This window comes from Medicago sativa, chromosome 1 (assembly GCF_051527215.1).
Source record: "Medicago sativa cultivar Bolivia chromosome 1, Bolivia_mono, whole genome shotgun sequence".
NCBI lineage: Eukaryota > Viridiplantae > Streptophyta > Magnoliopsida > Fabales > Fabaceae > Medicago > Medicago sativa.
In genome coordinates, this window is record NC_140749.1 from 73,131,287 (window position 1) to 73,151,905 (window position 20,619).

The 20,619-nt window shown below is 33.7% G+C and overlaps 3 protein-coding genes and 1 pseudogene across 5 annotated transcripts; 2 read left to right on the forward strand and 2 right to left on the reverse strand.

The window, feature by feature from the left end:
* Window positions 1–366: 366 nt before the first annotated feature.
* On the reverse strand, window positions 367–7,232 carry LOC146957193 (Mitochondrial inner membrane translocase complex, subunit Tim44-related protein). Of its 2 annotated transcripts, XM_085734696.1 has the most exons (10): window positions 7,015–7,232; window positions 6,833–6,919; window positions 4,574–4,653; window positions 4,171–4,222; window positions 3,772–3,861; window positions 2,504–2,572; window positions 2,293–2,394; window positions 1,650–1,718; window positions 1,480–1,536; window positions 367–813 (listed from the first exon to the last, which is right to left on the reverse strand). In XM_085734696.1, the coding sequence occupies exons 1-10, from the start codon at window positions 7,177–7,179 to the stop codon at window positions 718–720; spliced, it is 867 nt and encodes a 288-aa protein (XP_085590822.1). In that variant the 5' UTR covers window positions 7,180–7,232; the 3' UTR covers window positions 367–717. The 2 variants fall into 2 exon arrangements, with proteins under 2 accessions (XP_085590822.1, XP_085590825.1); XM_085734699.1 differs by lacking the exon at window positions 1,650–1,718.
* Window positions 7,233–9,878: 2,646 nt separating this feature from the next.
* Window positions 9,879–12,233, forward strand: LOC146957194 (GDSL esterase/lipase At1g54790-like; annotated as a pseudogene). Its single transcript, XR_015022384.1, has 6 exons — window positions 9,879–10,224; window positions 10,675–10,872; window positions 10,968–11,134; window positions 11,273–11,546; window positions 11,777–12,006; window positions 12,062–12,233. The product of XR_015022384.1 is annotated as a GDSL esterase/lipase At1g54790-like (transcript).
* A 99-nt stretch (window positions 12,234–12,332) lies between these two features.
* Window positions 12,333–12,937, reverse strand: LOC146957195 (uncharacterized). Its single transcript, XM_085734728.1, has one exon. It carries the CDS (start codon window positions 12,876–12,878, stop codon window positions 12,534–12,536), a length of 345 nt encoding a protein of 114 aa, XP_085590854.1. The 5' UTR covers window positions 12,879–12,937; the 3' UTR covers window positions 12,333–12,533.
* Window positions 12,938–14,823: 1,886 nt separating this feature from the next.
* On the forward strand, window positions 14,824–20,082 carry LOC146957196 (GDSL esterase/lipase At1g54790-like). The gene is made up of 5 exons (XM_085741162.1): window positions 14,824–15,252; window positions 15,692–15,889; window positions 18,921–19,087; window positions 19,213–19,483; window positions 19,566–20,082. Exons 1-5 carry the CDS (start codon window positions 15,015–15,017, stop codon window positions 19,814–19,816), a joined length of 1,125 nt encoding a protein of 374 aa, XP_085597288.1. The 5' UTR covers window positions 14,824–15,014; the 3' UTR covers window positions 19,817–20,082.
* Window positions 20,083–20,619: the final 537 nt, after the last annotated feature.

The window sequence follows — 20,619 nt, forward strand, 5'->3', positions numbered from 1 at the left end:
GCATCTTCCATACTCTATGTTTATAGCGTGGCAAGAAAACAGCAATGCAATTAATCAACACTAATACATCAGCAAAAAGTTTTAAGCTTGATTTAGTTGATCCTTCTAAATCATTAGCAAGGTTGTCGTGTTGTTATGGAATTATTAATTTATTTGTGAAACGAATTGTGGGTTTGGAAGAATAGCATCACTTTGACCATTCCTCCACGTTTACTATTCAATTATTATTATGCTGATGTTAGCAAATTCCTTTCCCACAAGGTTTCATTTGATTGACATACATAAAAGAGATTTGTAAGGAGAATAAATAAAGGGTCTTGCTAACTTGTGCTCTAAGGACACAAAATAAGAAACTAAATAAAGAAATTTAACCTTGGAAATTGTGCATGCATAACCTTAAAAACTTATATTTTCAATACAATATTTATTGTTTAATTCTGTTTTAAGATCATTATCTTGTGCCCTAAGGGCACAAGTTAGCATTTCCCATAAAAGAAAGGGGGAAATTCTCTAAATAAATTTCATTCAAAAACAAAATTTGGATAGGTTTAAACCTATATTTGATTTTATTCCTAAAACAAAACTCCTCTAAGATGAACTTGTCTCCCAAGGAACCAAGTTAAAGATTGCTGTGGCAAATCAACTCAACAATAATAAGTTACAATTTATGAACATATACAACTACCATAAATTTTGGTCTCTTCTTTCATGAGATAACTACGATGCTTTTGGAGATATCCGTCCACAAAGACGCCAGTATGATCTAGGGAGAAACGAAGCCTTCTCAAATATCCATATATCACGGACAAGAACCTGGAAAATATAGGAAACCAGTACTTGAATAAAGGGTAGGACACTGAGGTTGAGAAAATAATTTATATTGGTGGTAAAGAAATGGAAACTTATGCATGCACCCACTGTATCAACTATCAAGTTCCCTTTGCTATGGCCCCATGCTCCCACATAATTCATGCCACAAGAAATTAAATATAAATTGTTCTATTTCATAGAATAATTGTGGAAGAAAATATGAGACAAACAACAACGAAGCCTTATCCCACTAAGTGGGTTCGACTACATGGATCAAATTATAGCCATAATGTTCGATCATAAACCATATTTGAATCCAACTCATTAGCCTCTAAATCTTTCATAATAGTTTCTCTAGGTCTTTCTCTACCTCTTCTGATCCGACTCTCCTCCATCTGATCTACTCTTCATACTACATACTGGTCTTCTCTCTACATGCCAAACCACCTAAGCCTATTTTCTACCATCTTTTCTACTGCAGTTACTACCCCAACTCTCTCTAATGGTGTCATTCCTAATTCTATCCCGTCTACTATATGAGACAAAGAAAGAACAGATTATCGTTTCATTGATGATCTAATGCATTATGCTAATTGGCAGAAGAAAAAAAAGAAGAGAAAATGAATATCCAGAGACACACACTACAAGGATGTAGGCAAAGCAATTTACCTCCTTGTTTTTATCTCCAGCGACAACAGAACCTTTTGAGTCATATGCTTCAAATTTCTGCAAGGAATAAAACATCAATTCACTGTCCTAAGTTGTTGAAGTCCCAGTACTCATGACACCAAGGATATAAATTTTCAGTAATGAGACCAATTTTAACGTGTAAAGCATACATGTTTAGCCAAAATCTCAAGGGTAATCTGATAAAATACTTTATTCGTGTCACTTTTGTCAACACCAAGCTGCAAAGACAAAGAAATCTCCATAAAACAATAATATAGAAAAATATATATAATATTTTCAAATTATGTAATGTGGCATGTGTGCATGTCTGTATGTTACATACATGAGTACAACTCAGTGTCATATGTGTATCTGCTCTTCTGGATAGGCCTAACAGGTTACATAGGCATGCATACCAACAAGATCTAGCCAATTCATATTATATAGGATCATCATCATGGTTCAAACAAGAAAATAAAAATTACATCGAATCACAATTATATTAAATATGTATCCCAGAAAGGTTCTGCGCAGCAGAAACTTTGAAAAAGAATCTTAGAAATAGACCATATGAGATTAACTTCAAAAAATTTAGTTGTAAAAACCTCCAAAAATAGACCCTATGGCCCTAGCAAAGGTAATGATACTACTCAATCCAATCGGACCAGGTTTTGATGGTGTCTCACGGATAGCAAGTTGAGACAATGCAGCATAAGCAGGTCTTCTTTCTCGTATTTCATATACACATTTGGAATTTCAACATCATCTTGCCTAAAATATCAAATAAAGCACAGTAAAGTGAAGAATACTAACCATACGAGCACGCAGAGTTCGTATCAAAACAACAGGCTCAACCATTTCCCAATAAACCTTGCTCCATGTAGTTTCTCTTACTTTAATTTCATTCTTAAGTGTCTGTAAATTAAACAAAACTCTGATAATTATGGATGAAAAATGTACATAGCTGTGACTTCGCAAAAATAATACACACTGGATAAAATCACAAAAAGGAAGCGAGCCATACGGAAAACATCTTCTCAGTAACTGCTTTCCTTAATGAGTGTTTGTCACCATTAGCTATAAGTGTGTTTATCTGCAGAAAAGGAAAGGAAATTTTATCATGGAGCCAACAAAAGAGGCAAACGAAGGAAACCAGCAAGAACCAATCATGATAAATTGTCCTAGTGGTTAAAAATACATGAACCTATAAAGAATTAAAAAACAGCTCTTCTGCCAAAGAAACAAAATGAAGCAAATCTCTGTAATCAAAAGGTGTGGCAGAGCCACAAAATTTATTAAGTAAATTTGTTTACTGAACAAACAATAAAATGCCATTTATGTATCTGCTTCATCAGGCTGATAATATGTTCAAATGGCTAAGGATTTGAATTCATCACTATATAGCAATAAACAGACCACAAAGGAGTTTGAATGTTTCAAAACTGCATCTTTTAGGAAAAAAATTATATTTAATAGAAAATTAAAGGCTTTAAATGCACTTTTGGCCCCCCTATTTTCATAAAAATGTTGGTTTGGTCCCCCTATTTTACTTTTTTTCAGAATTTTGGTCCCTTGTCTCATTTTTGGGTCACTTTTTTCTCACGTGACTTATTCATTTATGACGTGACACCGCTTATTAGACATATTTTTGCTAACATGGATATTAGTGTGGCCTAATAAGCATTGTCACGTCATAAATGAATAGGTCACATCATAAAAAATGACCCAAAAATGAGACGAAGGACCAAAATTAAAAAAAAAAAAAAAAGTAAAATACGGGGACCAAAAAAACCGATTTTTAAAATAGGGGGACCAAAACATAATTTTTTTTTAAAATAGGGGAGACCAAATGTGCATTTGAGCCCAAATTAAATTAATAAAATTTCGATTCCTCTAGTTTCAAATCTAGAGGTAAATAAATGGTCTATCTTTTGGGACAACACCATGTAGTTTATTGATTGTAGCTGACCTCACCTAATGGGTGCATACTTATAAAGTTTGATTTGATGTATCCTTCTGGTTTTAAACAAGGTTGATTTTGGTTCCCTAGTTTTGATTTCAATAATGTTGTCCTCGTTAATTTTCTAATTAATAGCGTAAATTAGTAACAGGAAACCAGTAAATTATTATTAATATATGGAAGAATGAGTTGTAGACAAGACACAATGACATTGTTTGATTTGTGCAACACACCTCATCTAGTGAAAAGAGGCTTTAGTTGTTGTTTGTTGTTGGCATAATGAGTCAAAAAATAAAGCTTGGTATGGAATACAAAATTTAACGGTTATATACCTCCTTGTACATACTGATAGCCTCTAGATAGAACTGTTTCTTTGAATATCCTGTTTTTCTTAACCTTGCAATGGTATAGGCATTTTTGACCTGTAGCAGAGCAAAAAGCAAAATTTGATTCAGGCAACGAATAACATCCATAGAAGAAAGGGCCACTGCCTATTGTCCAGTATTCAGTACTTTCTGCACGACTTTAATTTCATTATTATTTTATTTTCTGTAATAAAATAATACTATTTAGAAAAACACTATGCTGCAATTCTCCAAGATTGGGGGCAAATAAAAAGGGAGTGGGAGATAAAATATTGGATTAATAGAAGTTATTACATAGACATAGTTAGGTTTCAAAATTGGGAGATAGTGCAAACAGAAAGTAACAGAAGTTATATGCATCGTTACCTCCATCATTAAGTCGCTTTTCGTTCTTTCCCAACCACTTCTAGTGAACATCCTGATATATGAAACATCATAGAAATTATAGAGAAGACCAGGATGCATACTTATAAAGTTATAATATATGTAGCTGCAGTGCTATACAAGCCTTGAAGACACATCAAATCGGTGAAAGATAATACTTAGAAAATATATAAATAATTCTACGTAGATGCAACATCACAGAAACTGCTTTCATGTTAAAATAAATCCCACAAAAAGATATGAAAACTTAAATTTCAGAGAAAAGAATCATGTATAACAATATATGGGAGTATTTTTTATTTCTTTTTAGGCTACTTAGAAGAAGAAAAGTATAATAGAGATAAGAAGCTAAAGCAATGGAGATACAAAACCATTGCAACCTAACCTTTTCCAAAATGGGATTTTCTCACGAGGTTCGTAAGGTTCATAGATAATTCCTGGACTTGACAGGCAAATCTGTGCTCCCTGAAATAATGATATGTCAGTAAGGCATGAAAATTAATACTTGGTCTGCAAATAAACGGATTATAGGCAGCAACCTAGATTGATTTTATTTGTTTTATTTTATCTTATATCTATTAAAGAATATTATAATGGAAAAACAATTGTTACATAAGAGGGTTACCTAAAGTCCATCTAAATCATTAACTCTGGAAAACTGTTTTCAACTTTAGAGCACAACACACACAACATATATCGTGCATGTACTTACATCTAGCATATCCACTTTACCATCCATTGAAAAGACAAAGGCTGCTCATGTCATTTAAAACGCTAGCATGCTATTAATATTTTAAAAAAGTTTGAGAATATTAGAATGTTAAACAAAATTTTGATGCCTTAATTGTAGCTATGAACTGTGTGTCTTGGGTTCCACTCTTCCTCTAATTGAAGAGTAAAATAAACGCCTTTTGAAGAAACCCTTCACTTCAATTGCGAATTTTGAACAGAAAGGAAACATGAGATGATAAATCCAGTAAATCAATTCAAATATACCAACAAAATAATTGGTATATGAATATAGAATACAAGAAGGGCATAAGTGGGAGATAATGAGATATAAATCGAGCAATTCTTCCACTTGGATAACCTTAATCAATGATTAAAATAATAAATCACAATATCAACTATAAAATTCTAATTATAATAATGCACTAAATTATAAATAAATGAATATTGTTGTGTAAATTGTGTTATATGAATGGCTCGTGATCTGTGAAGCCTGGATACGAGATACGATACGGATACGATACTGCACCGATACGCTGATACGGGAAAATTTCAAAAATCAAGATACGATACGGCTGGGATACGTTAATAAAAAATTTATATAATTAAATGTACAATATAATTATAACCATTTTTTTAATATGCAAATATATTAACAAACACAAGAAACCAGGCTCGTAGCACATTAACATAAATATAAATAATATTGACGATTAAGAGAGTGGTCATTAGTCAATTACATACGCAATATATACCAAAGTCGTCTGATACCAAGACTTCGACGGTGGCCAAAGTGGACGGCGACCACTTTGGAAGAAAAAGTCGAAACCCTAATTTCTTAGAAAGGGAAAGATGCAATTGTTTGTGTGGTGTGGTGTGGGTCGTACTGACACCAAAGAAAGATAAAGGAAATGTATATATATTATAGTAATATACTGTTTTATTCTTATTTTTTACAACAAAAAAAAACAGAAATCAAAATAATATAAAAAACACAAGTATCCGTGTGTATCGGGACGTATCGGAAAGTATCGGATAATTAATTTTTAAAAAAATAAAATTTAATATTTGGATACTCTCCGGATACGTATCGGGAAGTATCGGGCAGGTATCGGTGCAGGATACGCAGGGGATACGGTACGTCATCCATTTTGAAGTATCGGGGCTTCACAGCTCGTGATGTGTTGGGTTGTTCAATTGGTTAGCCTGTTGAGAGGTCTCTACCATTCGAATTTATATTCTGACTATCCCATCAGGTCAGAGAAACTCTAGCCACCACCTTTTCCAGATAGAGGGCGGCAATCCTTTCATGCTCTTTCTTCTCCAAGACGACTACGAACACTAACAAACATGACAGGTACACATTACTAAATACTAAACATCTCCGTTAAATAATATTTCATATATTTTATCTATGATTTTGGGTATCTCTGCTAATTTTCCAACAATTGGTAGTCATAAATTAATTGAAAACATCACAACTTTTCCTTTAATATATTGTCAAAAAAAACTTTTCCTTTAATATCTCCTTAAACCATAACTAGTAAGAACTTAAACCTAAAAAATAGACGAGCAAAGCTCGGAAGAGAAACATGTACCATCCTCCACACAACAAAAGTCATCCTTGTAAATTTCATTAATCCAATACAATAACTACAAATTGGGTGTAACATACATAATCTACCATGTCCCTGTTTGGATAAACAACTTATGTTGCAGGTTAAACAATAATCTCTTATTGTATAAGCTCTAATGAATAACACAAGATATCATAAAGTCCCATCAAAAGTTGTTTTCATAAATTATCTTAAAGGTTGTGCCAGTGGATAAGCTCAAATAAGTCAATCCAATTAGACCATACAGCACAGTTGGATGATTATAATAAAAGAAAGATAAGAAATTTAAGAGAACCTACCATAGGGCGGACTTGTGCATTAGGTCTGACTTTCACTGCACTAGTTGACATCTTTCTATCATTCATGAAAATGGAAAACTCCGCAGCCTAAGAAAGACATTGACAACAAACACAGAAATCATAAACCCAAAACCCCAAAAGCAAAAAAAATCATAATTTGAATCTTGATACAAATGAATTACCATTGTAGATCGAAATGTCAAAGTTTTAACATTAGCGAAATCAGAAGCGTTTGATAAAACATTGGAATAGTTTCTGCAGCTACCCAGAAGATGGGATGAATATTGTGGTTGAATCTGAGAAGAATGATAGAGATTGCGAGCTAATTGTAAGCGTTTCAATGACATCTTCTTCGTCTTCAACTTCGATACACAAGCATTATTGATTGATTCAGTTCAATCAAAGAACAATTGCAGGTTACTGGTTTTCAAGGGTTTAAGCCTTCAACGACGTCGGGATGTAAAATTGTATATTCATTTATCTTCAATTGGGCCCGTTCAGGACAATGTATATCTCTACTACAAGTTGCTATTTGCACTACTGTTTCTTTAGAGGCAACACCCCTGTTAACTTCTTCCGTTTTAGAATCCCAAGTTGGTTTGAAGGTGTCGGTTTGGGACTTCGGAGTATTTTTTATATTTTTTTTTAGATTTAGGATTGAATCCTCATGTGGTAAAATTTTTTATATTGGGTCGGTTCATACAAAGCTTTGTTCTAACTTTAATGGGCATTTGCTAGAAAATGGTGGGATTGATCTTCGAATTAGTCAATACTTAAGTGAAATATGGAAGTTTTTTTTTTAAATTTACATCCATTTTCGAAGCTTTTTTATTTTATTTTATAGAAGTGTACAAAACTTGTCCCGTCCCACAAGTTTTGGGTTGGGTGTGACTAACCTGAAAAAATTGAGGACAAGAATTTGACCAAGTTCTTGTACAATTAAGTGGAGTGGGCAGGTTGTTTTTCTAACTTAGTATTACACTACTACACTCATTTTGTCACTTCCATAGTCATTTCATTTCAAGTTTTTAATTTCACTAATTATTGACCACTAATGACAAGTCCCTTCAAAAAACAAATTTTTATTTTCATAACACAAGTCAGTACTAAACTACGGTGGGATTTAGTATGGGAAAGGATAGTTTTTTCCCACCATGGGAAAGTTTTTATGTGACCATTAGATTAGATTAGATATACAATTTTATGATGGTCTCTCAACACACAATTTTTTTGTTTATATCAATCTCCTTCCTTCTCTCATCCGTCAAAATCTTCTACCTCATGCTTTCTCTCCCCGCGGTCTCATATCTCCCCCTTTTCAGCTTCCACGTCCTTCCTTCGGCGCCGGCGCCGGCACCGATTCCGACGGTGGTGGCAGTTTCGGATTAAAATAGTTAAAAAAAACACTACATTCATCATGTTTTTTTTAATTTCTCAAAAACAACCAACAAATGTGTAGAAATTTTAGATCTGAGTTTTTTATGTTTTTGGTGTGGTTGTGTTGAGTTATTGGTTTTTGCGTGTTGATTGAATTGATTGGATCTGGACAATGGATGAACCCAGAAACAACCCACAAAATGAAATGAATCTTGAAATAAAAAAGTTAACACACGATCTTGAAGGAAAAATTGCAAGCAAAAGCACAGGAAATAAGTTGTCTGTATGGTATCACAGTAGGAGGAGATCCGGCAACGAAGGCGCAGACGGTGGTGACGAAGAGTAGAACTTAGCGGATCTAAGGTTTACAGTTACCGGAAAGCATAAATCCCCTTTGTTCTTTGCCGGAAAAAAATAAAAATAAAAAGAGAGAGGAGACGCGGGGGGAAGAAGAACCGACGGCGGTGGCAGCATAGACGTTAACAAGCCTTGCCTGCTGGAGAAGATGAAAGATAATATAAAAAATAATCTAGTGTGGAGAGAGTATGATAAGAATGTGTTCCTCATTTAATCTAAAGGACATAATCAACTTTCCCATGGTGGGAAAAAACTATCCTAAACTACTACTTACAACCATATTCAAAATTATATTGTTGCTGTTCTGTAATAATATAATTTTGGCGACTTGTTGACTAATTTTTTTTTTTTTTTGAGGAAACTTGTTGACTAATTTTGTTTAATAGTATAACTCCAAACAAATTTTTTATATATTATTATTGGATTGGTTGCTTGTCTTGAGAACGCACGTCTTTGTATGGTTTGTCCTTATTGAACCGGTAATTTATTGAGATAAAGTTAAGTTTGGATCAAAAATTTGGCCTGACGTAATGCTAAGATCGGGTGAGAGACACGCATAACTTGGCCTAACCCGTCTTTCGTACATCCTAGGTGGAAGAGAGAAATTATTCACCTAATTCATCTTTACTATTACCCCCTCTTCTTCTGTCGTAAAGTTAACTTTTGGCACAAGAGATTACAACCGGCTATCTACTAGGTTTTAAAAAGTACCTGGATTTACTTCTAATGTGATGTGATGTCAAATTCGAGTTCAATGAGCAGCTATTAGCAATATATATAATATACTACCTACTATTATTATTATTATTTGTAATATAATACTTGCCTGTTTCGCTCGCTTCAAAAGAACCTATATTAAACAATTCATGAATCCATTTGAAAATTTTTGCTACTGACTTGGCATGTGAATGTGATGCAACTCAACAAACTCACGAGAACCACAATAAAAGGTCCGTGTTGTATCTTAACGCGTCTCTTCATTTGACATATACTATTACTTAATTATTATCTATGATGTATTGTGGTACATGTGTTATACAAAATTAATGATAAAACAGAAGATAAACCAGGAAGAATATTAGCGACAGTATATATAATTGCCTAAATTCGAATGGTTCACGTGGGAGACAGACAATTAAGGACGGTGTAGCAAGCAATATGCAATCTCGTGGACATGCAAGCCAAAAAATGCACGCTAATATTCATTCATCCAAATCACGTTATTTTGTTAAACGACAAAACCAACCTTTTTTTTTTATTTCTTTCTTTGATGTTTAGATTTCAAATTTTAGCTCCTTGAAACAACCAACTTGGTGTGTAATAAGCATGCATAAAAGGCACCACTCTCTAACTAGTATCTTAATACGCGTTACACTACTATTTGGCTGTGTTGCACATAACAAGTGAAAGTTAAGTGGCATATATGGCTTCTAAGTACGTTGTTGCTTTACAAGTTGTGTTATCTTGCATGTGTTTGGTTGTGGCAAATTCTGTTCACTTCAGTTACCCAGCAGTTTTCAACTTTGGTGATTCAAATTCAGACACAGGTGAACTTTGTGCAGCCAAGGGCTTTCAACCCGCCCCACCCAACGGACAAAATTACTTCAAAACTCCAGCTGGTAGATTTTGCGATGGCCGTCTCATTGTTGACTTCTTAAGTAAATTTCTAATCCTTTCACAAGCTTCTTATAGCTAGTATTCTAATTATATATTATATGTTTTGGACACCAAAGAGTCTCACCTTGCTTGAGAATTAGACTAAGGGTATTTTATAAACACAGTCTATATATCATCAAGCCACACCGAGACATCTTTTATCTAAGGACAAAACTATGAATGCTTACGTGATTCAATTGCATGAATACTACTTGATCAAGACTCATTTTTCTCATCAATTTTGAAATGTAGAGGATTATATATTTATATTAACTATTGCTAGAATATAAATGATCGAGTTATTACCACAATTACAAATATGAGCCAATAAACAAAACATCTGATGTTACATACATAGGGTAATTAAGCATACAAAACTTGTGTTTGGAAATAAGAAAGGGTTGCATTATGAGGATAGTTCCATTTGATGTGATTTCGGTTTATTATTGCAGTGGATGCAATGGACTTGCCATTCTTAAATGCCTATCTGGATTCAGTGGGCTCGCCAAATTTCCATCACGGATGCAACTTTGCAGCAGCAGGTTCAACTATCCTTCCAGCAAATGCAGCATCAATCAGTCCATTCGGATTTGGCACTCAGGTAAATCAGTTTCTGCTATTCAAAGCCAAGGTTCTTCAAGTCCTTGCAGGTATATGAAAAGTTAATTCAAATATTTCCAACTTTGATGATTATTATATATCTACTTCATTAATCTCAAAGAAAATTATCACAATAATGTTTCAGGTAAGAAATTTGATAAATATGTCCCAGCTGAAGACTATTTCCAGAAGGGGTTATACATGTTTGACATAGGCCAAAACGATCTTGCTGGTGCATTTTATTCAAAAGACTTGGATCAAATACTTTCCTCTATTCCAACAATTCTACTGGTATTTGAAACTGGTATAAAGGTTGGTGACACTATATGTCTAACAAAATAACAATGAATTTATTACGTTTTTTTATTGAAAATTAACATTATTCACTTGAATTCCATGGTAGAAAAATTGTTTTGCTTAAATTAACATTCACTCTCTTATTTGGGATAGAGACTATATGACCACGGGGCAAGGAATTTTTGGATACATAACACAGGTCCACTCGGATGCTTGGGTCAAAATGTTGCCACATTTGGCCATGATAAATCAAAGATTGATGAACTAGGATGTCTTCGTGCACACAACGAAGCTGCTAAGGCCTTTAATCTACAGTTGCAAGCTTTGTGGGCTAAATTGCAGGGCCAGTATCTAGATCTAATTAATGTTACATATGTTGATATCTTTACCATAAAATTAGACCTCATTGCAAACTACTGAAAACATGGTAAGTATAACTAGAAAAGTTTCATTATTGCCTCCATTAAAATCTAGCTTATATTATGAATCTTGCTTTTTTTATACACTGTAATTCCAAGAGTATCCTGCAGATTATGCAACAGCAGTTTCTGTTATAATCAAACCTTTTATTGCAGTTCAAGTCATTTTCCTTTCTAACATGTCAGTACTTGATGGGTGAAACAATATTATTAAATTCGTATCATTATTTGTTTGCAGGGTTTGAACAACCTATGATGGCTTGCTGTGGATATGGAGGTCCGCCATTCAACTATGACAGTCGCGTTTCTTGTGGACTAACGACAACAATCTTGAATGGGACCACAATTACAGCAAAAGGTTGCAATGATAGCGGAGTGTATGTAAGCTGGGACGGAACTCATTACACCGAGGCTGCAAATCAATATGTTGCATCACAAATTCTCACCAGACACTACTCCAACACTCATTTGTCATAAAATATGTCTTTCCTTCTCTAGCTCAAATTCTAATCCAGTCTATTTATTGTCATAGTAATTTCATTCTTCATATGCCGGCGTGCAACCAACAGATGATTGTTATAGTAAACTTGAATGACATTGAAGCTCTTATAAACAAATGTGATTTAAGACTAGCAAATTGTATTCTTCATTTATGATTTCAATGCAAGATTATACGTCAAATTGTATGTTTTAAATCCATGGTTTACATTTTTTATTTTGAAATCATAGTTTACAAGAGTTGTTTAGTTTCATGGTTTGATCAGTTGATACATAAAATTATTATTAACAGAAAAAAGGCCAAAATTGACTTCCATTAACATCAAGGAGATACAATAATTTCAGAGCTAGAAAATAGAAAGCCTAATCAAGCTAAATAAAAATACAAAGAAATAAAGCTCATAAAAATTTAGAATGAAACAAAAAGAAAATGCATGTTTCAGAAAACAATGCATCAGATCCAAAAACCGGTAAATCAGATTCAGATTGAAATCGAATCAAGCACCGGCACCACCACCGGCACCAGCGGCAGATTGATAGCGGTAGAGTTTACCAAAAACATGAAGCATGGTGACGAAGCCAATGAAGCCGAGACTCATCACGAGAACCACCGTTGGAGAAATCTTCAAACCAGGTGCATCGTCAGTGTAGAATCGCAGCATGTTGTTCCCTCCGCTGGAGCTTCCTGCGGCAGAGGTGGAGCTGGTAGTGTTTCCACCTGTTGTTCGGCGACGACGCATACCGGCCGTAGCGGCAGCTGAGCCGCGTGGTGCCATGACACCTGGTCGTGTCGTGGCACCGGAAGATGCAGATTGAGATGATTGAGAGGCGCTTCTTGCCATTGCGTGGCAGTGAAGAAAACGAGAGAAGAACGGAGATGAAGATAAAAAATAGGAGAGAATGATGTATGTGTAGAAAATAAATGGTAGTTTGAATGAAAAAGGATTAATGAATAAAACAAATGATTACTAAAAATGGAATTTTATGGTGTTGTAAAAATACTAATCAATATTAACCTTCAATTCAATCCAAATTATCTCATAGTTTCAAATTGTACTTCATAACTTACAAAAAAAAAAACTTTAAAATGGAAAACAACAATTAAATTACGAGAAGTGTTTTCTAAAAAAATAAAATTAAGAGGTGTGTTACTTTACTTACATTTTTCCCATACTTAGAGTGCTCGAGAACTAACACCTGAAGTGTGGTGGGTCGATCGCTTTTGATTCGAGATCTAGAGTCAGTTCTTTGACTCAAGTTTGGTAATGGGCTTTTTTATGGTGTTCTTTCGGTGGTCTGGATGTTGTGAGGTGGTGGAAGTTGATTGATCTTTAGAATAGTGGCTCAACTTAGGGGATGCGGCTGGATTGTTTCATTTAGAGGGGGTTATTTTGGGTTGAGCAGTGGCGATGGGTGATTATGGATTTTGTTTTTTCAGTTGTGGTTTCTTGAAGGGGTCTGTTTTTAGGTGGTGATGTTGTAGGGGGTTTTATGGTGTTTATTTTTCGGGTGTTCCACCTATATACGATGTCTTTCGTTTGTATTTTCTGTTTCACCGGTCTCTGTTCGTCTCGAGCAGAGATCTGATTTTTTAATAAAATTTGCTGATTAAAAAAAAAAATGGTTCCATGCAAAGTTTTGGTTATAGCCCTCCTAAAATATTCTTTAAACATTTGGTCTCTAAATTTTTTCCAAGTTGTTATGTTATTAACTCTTCTCTAACGACCGTCATGTTATATTTCAAAAGAGTAACTCTCTTGAATTACTCCAAATCACAGCCCTCTATTTGCTTTTAATCTAGTGATCTCAGTTAATTATATTTATCAGAGTTAAATATTTATCTCTTGCACAAAACACTTTAAATATTTATCTCTTGCACAAAACAATTTAAGTTTTCACTGATTACACAAAACACTTTTTTGTTTAAATCAAGGTCATTTTAAAAGTTAAGAACGTTCTCTTCTAAGAGAATGTTTACTAACAAATTTGTGTTTATCTCAAATTTAGAATTTAAAAAAGGTTACAATTCAAACTCCGTGTGAGAAACTCATCTACTTCGGGAATGACATGCGACAATGAAATGTCATGATCTTGCACACGATCACGTGGGTTTAGCCGAATTATCACACATAGAACACGACCGTAGTCGACTGCGATCATGACTAATAGGACTTAGGGCTTAGGCTCTGGTAACTTGACCTACAAATACCACTTGTAAATTATATTATATACACACACTCAACCAATCAGTCAACTTATTTTACTCCCATTTTTACCAATGTTGTTATGCCTTCAGCTGTTTCTCAAAATTTTATTTTTCAAAATAAATCTTTTGCCTCACTTAAGACTCTCTGGAATAGTTATGAAACTTACAACCGAGGAGGAACCAAGTTCTTTGCTTGGCGTAATTTTTTGAAGAAAAAAGATTCACTATTGAGAGTTTTTACTCAAATCTTCGGCTAACTTTCAAGTTTGACCGGATTTCCGCATATCATAAACCCAAGGTGTCAACAATATCATAATCATGAATATTATCAACAAATCACGACTCGTGAGTCACGAGTAGCATAAATTAATATTAATAAGTAAATAAATAATAAATAAAAACAAAAGGCTCGTGTTTTTTTTTTTTTTTTGTTTGAAAGAATCAAAAGGCTCGTGGTGTAGCCTTCTTAATACGTCTTTTAAATATGACATAGTTACAATTATTTAATGTAATGTGGCTCATGTGCTCTACAATATTAGTAGTAAATAAAATCGAGGAAGAATCTTAGCAGATCGTGCGTCCAAATGCAAGATAAATCATTGTTTTTTTTCTTCTTTTCATAAACGACATAACCAACCTTTATTTCTTTAATGTTGGGACTTCACATTAGAGATTCAAACTCTCTTTATAAGAAAATAGAGAACTTCAAACTCTAATTAGTAACCTTTTATGTGTCTAATTATTATTGAAATTTGAGTGAAAGTTGAGTGACATGGGTTCTAAGTATGTTGTTGCTTTACGAGTTGTGCTATTTTGCATGTGTTTGGTTGTGGCAAATGCTGTTGTTGACTTCAGTTACCCGGCAGTTTTCAACTTTGGTGATTCAAACTCAGACACAGGTGGACGTGTTGCAGCATTCGGCAATCAACTGCCCCCACCTTACGGACAAAATCACTTCAAAACTCCGTCTGGGAGATTCTGCGATGGTCGTCTCATGCTTGACTTCTTAAGTAAGTGTCAAATCATCTCATGAAACTTTTTTACAAACAAGAAAAAATCTCACATTGTTTGAAAATCTTGTAGTTTATGAACACCAACTTCTTTCAACTCACTCAAATCACTTTTAACTACGGAAAAAGCTGCGGTCAACAATCCACTCAATCCACTCAACTAAAGATGTTGATGATCATTTCATTAAAATCGGACGGTCTAGAGTCAATTCATATTTTGACTTTAACAAAAATAATGAATTCCAAACTTGAAATCTAGACCGTTTGACCACCGACATCTCTAACTACGTGAATGCATGGATTGTTGATTGCATCAAATTCAAATATGATACATGCATATAGTAATTAAGCATACATAACTGGTGTTTGAAAATAAGAAAGAAGGGTTGCACTCTCATATGATAGTTCTATTCAATGAGACTTTGGTTGATTGATGCAGTGAATGCAACGGACTTGCCATTCTTAAATGCCTATATGGATTCATTTGGTTTGCCAAATTTCCATCAAGGATGCAACTTTGCTGCATCAGGTTCATCTATCCTACCGGCAACTGGAGCACGGATCAGCCCGTTCAGCTTTGGGGTTCAGGTATCTCAGTTTCTGCTATTCAAAGCTCGGGTTCTCGAATTGCTTGCAGGTATATAAGTTAATTCAAACTAGAACTTTTACCCGTGCTACCGCCCGAGTCATAAACTATGGAGAAGCTAATATATTGTAAAATGATCCATTATATAGTTAAAAAAACAATTCAACATCAACAATATTTTAGGACATGCAACAGACATTTTAGAATATCTCTTTAAACACTACATTTTGAAGTGATGTCAATACAGTTCCATTGTCATCTGTTAATAATATCTTCACATCTAGCCTGCATCATATAAACGAACACCAACTTATAAATACATTATTTCCTTAAAAAAAACTTATAAATACATTACTAATATATATATATATATATATATATATATATATATATATATATATATATATATATATATAGGGTTATGATAGAAGACACCTTTTATGAAGGTGTCTTTTATCAAGTTACTCTATGAGCATTTGCGAAAAGACACCAACTTACTTTTATAAAGGTGTATTTTAGCAAAGTTATAACTAAAAAGTGAAAATCACACCTTAAGGTGTGACTTGTTAAAAGACACCACCAAAGAGTGTCTTGTAACAAAACCCATATATATATATATATGCCACTTAATTAACATGTAAAAATGGAAACGTGAAGAAAAAAGTACAATGATGAAAAAATTCTTAATTTGTATAGCACACTGAAACTGAAGTGTTTCTTCATCAGCACAAAGAGTTCTAAGTAGCAAACGTCATTAAACAAAAAAATAAATTAAAAGGCTGGTTAAAAAAATAGATATTTATCATTTCAACATGTAAATATAATCTGCTTATGAAAAATAATAATTTACCTTACAATTAATGTTAATTTGGTCAAACGTTAATTTTGAAAGAGCACCCTGTCACAACAAAAATCAAAAGGCAAAGTATACACAAAAATGATGATTTATAAAGAATAAAGAATCAAGTAAAACCTTTCTTTTCCCTCAAAAAAAAAAAGTAAAACCTTTCTTTGACCATTTTTAGCCTTGTATTGTGCAACATTATTTACCCTTTTTCATGATTGTTGACTTGCTTAGAGCAAAAGGTGATCATACACTCTACTTCCTCATTATATATACTTGTCTACTAACTATATGTTAAAAAATAGTCAGGTATTTTTTCCATTTAATATCGAAGATCAATGAGTTATTTTTTGTCTAATCACATTAACATCTTAAACAAACTAATAGTTGTTACATTTAAAATCTCAACAAAAAAAATATTAATGAATTCAATTTACAAAACTCAATTTTGAAAGATTTTTGACAAAATGACACTGCAATTCAAGAACTAATCCAATCATGAAATAACAACTAAAAAATCAACAAAACAAATACTCTCCATATGATTTAAATAACAAAAATTATCTCCCTCTTTGCAGATTGTGCTAGAGCGAAAGTGTTGGCAAGTGTTGGCTGTTGGGTTTCCACAACTAAAACCACCACTTAGAAATTGAACAATCATGTTATATTAGCCTCCATCTATCAAATATACATTGCAATTCAAATCATTAAGGATACATATGTTGTGTCTATAAAAAATAACCTGCACCACTCAAAAACTCAATAGCTGGTTATATACACTTGTCAACGTCGATTAAAAGGAGAAAACCAAAAAGTTTTACCTAATACACAGAAACGGTATAAATTTAATTCAACGAAGAACAAATTAAATTCTTTAGGAGTAATCGATTGTTAAAAAGTTAATAATAATAATTTTGAATGCTAAAGACATACTCATTGTCCAGAAAATTTGAAGCTCGCAAATTTGAAGTTTGCAAATATTGTTCGGTGTTTTCAGTTTGTCAAATTGATTGGTAAAGAGACCCTTATGTAGATATGTTGAAAAGTATTAAGAGAAAAGCAATAGCAATTAACATATACTCAAAGAGGACCAGAAACAATCCAAAACAAAAAAAGAGGTGTACCAACAAAGTTGATGGATAGAACCAAGGCTGAGACGACATCGGAGTGGAGACCGAAAAATGATAAATCGACATAGCCGAATCAAACAGGGCGTGGGCGTGTTAAGGAAGATGGATTATTTGATTGGCTCTCTCATGGCTTTAAATGAATTAGAAAAAGATGGGTGAGGGAGGAAGAAGACAGAGGTAAATCGTGAAAGAGGAATGTAATCTGATAAAAATGGAAAAACTGCACTTTCACTAAAAGGAACATGACACTGTTTGAATTGGGATGCTTTGAAATTAGTCACTTTTTAAATTGGAAAGATAAGAAGCATTTATCGTTGATGGAATAGAGACTAATCATGCATGTGAAAGAGCATAGTGTTTGGATCACCAAAGAAAGTAAGAGGAAAGATTGTAAGAGGAAAGATTGTTTAAGGAAAGAAAATGAGTAGAAAGTGAAGGGAAAGTGAGATGATTATTTAGTTGTTTGGTATCAAAGAAAGTGAAAAGAAAGTGGAAGGAAAGATAGATATATGTTTTGTTAAATGACAAAAATATCCATAGATATATGTTTTGTTAAATGACAAAGAAATGTGCCATTTAGTAATTTTATAATGTTAACCTCAATCCCAAGCTTTCTTCAAGCTTTCTTCGCTGTCATGGGTTGAAAGTTTTAGAACATGGGTCCCACCAAAAAGATGTTTTCTTTCCATTCTTACAAAGCAACCAAACAATGGAAAGAATGTGTTTCCATAAACTTTCCATTCTTTAAGCTTTCTTTCCTTCATCTATCAATGGAACCAAACACAGCCTAAATGGTGTTGGAAGAGGTGTAACTCACTTTGGAATTGAAGGATTCAATTTGGTGGGAGTTGCACAAATGCATTAAAAAGGATGATGGGTGAAGAATTTGATGTATGCCATGGATTGTGTGGAGATTAGTTTTGATCCATCCAACGGCCAGAATGAATTGGCGCCTAAAATATTAGGGTTAGGGTTTGGAGTGATTGTTGCAATGTTAATTAGGATTAGAAATAAGTATGATTGCTTTACACCACTTCAATGTCAAAACCAAGTATTTTGGTTCTCTAATTCATTCATTGAAAGGAAAATGATCCCAATCATGTTTCAGACAAGAAATTTGACGAGTATGTCCCAGCCGAAGATTATTTCAAGAAGGGGTTATACACTTTTGACATTGGTCAGAACGATTTAACTATCGCATTTTATTCACAAGACTTGGACCAAATAATTGCCTCAATTCCAACAATTCTATTGGAATTTGAAACTGGAATAAAGGTTGGTGACAGTGTCTTAACAAAGTAGTAATGAATTGGTACATTTTTATCCTAAAAAATTCTTGAACTCAAGAATATAAACATAGTTTTGCTGAAATTAACATTCATCTCATATTTGTGTGACAGAGACGGTACGACAGCGGGGCTAGAAATTTTTGGATACATAACACGAGTCCACTCGGATGCTTGGCCCATTTTATTGCCCAATTTGGCACTGACCCATCAAAGCTTGATGAACTAGGATGTCTTCGAGCACACAACCAAGCTTCTAAAGCCTTTAATCTACATCTGCAAGATTTCTGCAGTAAATTGCAGGGCCAGTATCTAGATGTAAATGTTACATATGTTGATATCTATACCATACAATTAGACCTCATTGCAAACCACTCACAGCAGGGTAAATATAGCCAGCAAAATTTCATTATTGCCTCACCAAAATTCACGACAGTCATTAAATTTGTATGCTTATTTGTTTGCAGGGTTTGAACAACCGATTATGGCTTGTTGTGGATATGGAGGTCCGCCATTGAACTATGACAGTCGTGTATCTTGTGGAGAAACAAGAGTCTTGAATGGGACCATTGTTACAGCAAAAGGTTGCAATGATAGTAGTGTGTATGTAAGTTGGGACGGGGCTCATTTTACCGAGGCCACAAATCAATATGTTACATCACAAATTCTCACTGGAAATTACATCAACACTCATTTGTCAGAAAAGATGTCATTCTAATCTAGACTATTTTCTTCTACTTATCTTTTCAAAGTTTTATGCTTGATTAGAATTGTATGACACAATATGTGTAATACCATAAACATGTTTCTTTTGCAAACGCTTTTATGTTTTGATAAATGTCTGTATCGAGTGCATAAAAACTGGCATGTAAAAATAGTCCAACAAACATATTTTGGAATTACATTTACAAGCCAAAAAACTCTGATCTTATTTGCAATTTTTCTCAAACTCAATTATAACTTGGGTCGGTTACAACTGCGCATTATACATCTGAATTCAAAGAGTGATAATTTGGAAGACTTATCTTGTTTATCACAGACTAGTTTTAAGATCCCAAACACAATCTTATATATTGTAACTTTGTCTCAAGTTTTTCTGTTTAGATAGATTGAGTAAGCGTATTTTGAGTACTGTCTGTGAGGCTATATTGCATGCTTCTATAAGTTTTCAATGATCACACAAAGCACTTCTTTATTTAAGCTAAAATCAAGTTCATTTTTACAAGTTAAGAACTTGGATAAATTTTGTAGATTTAAAAGGGTTGCAACTCAAATCCCTCTTTCTAGTAACAAACTCATCCACTTGAGGAATGTCACACAATCATGTAGGTTTAGCCGAGTAATGACACTTAGAACACAATCTTAGTTGCCCACGATCAAGACGAATCGGACTCTCTAATATATTGGTCTATAAATATCACTTGTAAATTTTATTGTATACATACTCAATCAATCAAACAACTTATTTAATCTCATTTTTACTTAGGAATCCTCAAACCAAACACCCAAAAGAGAGTGAAG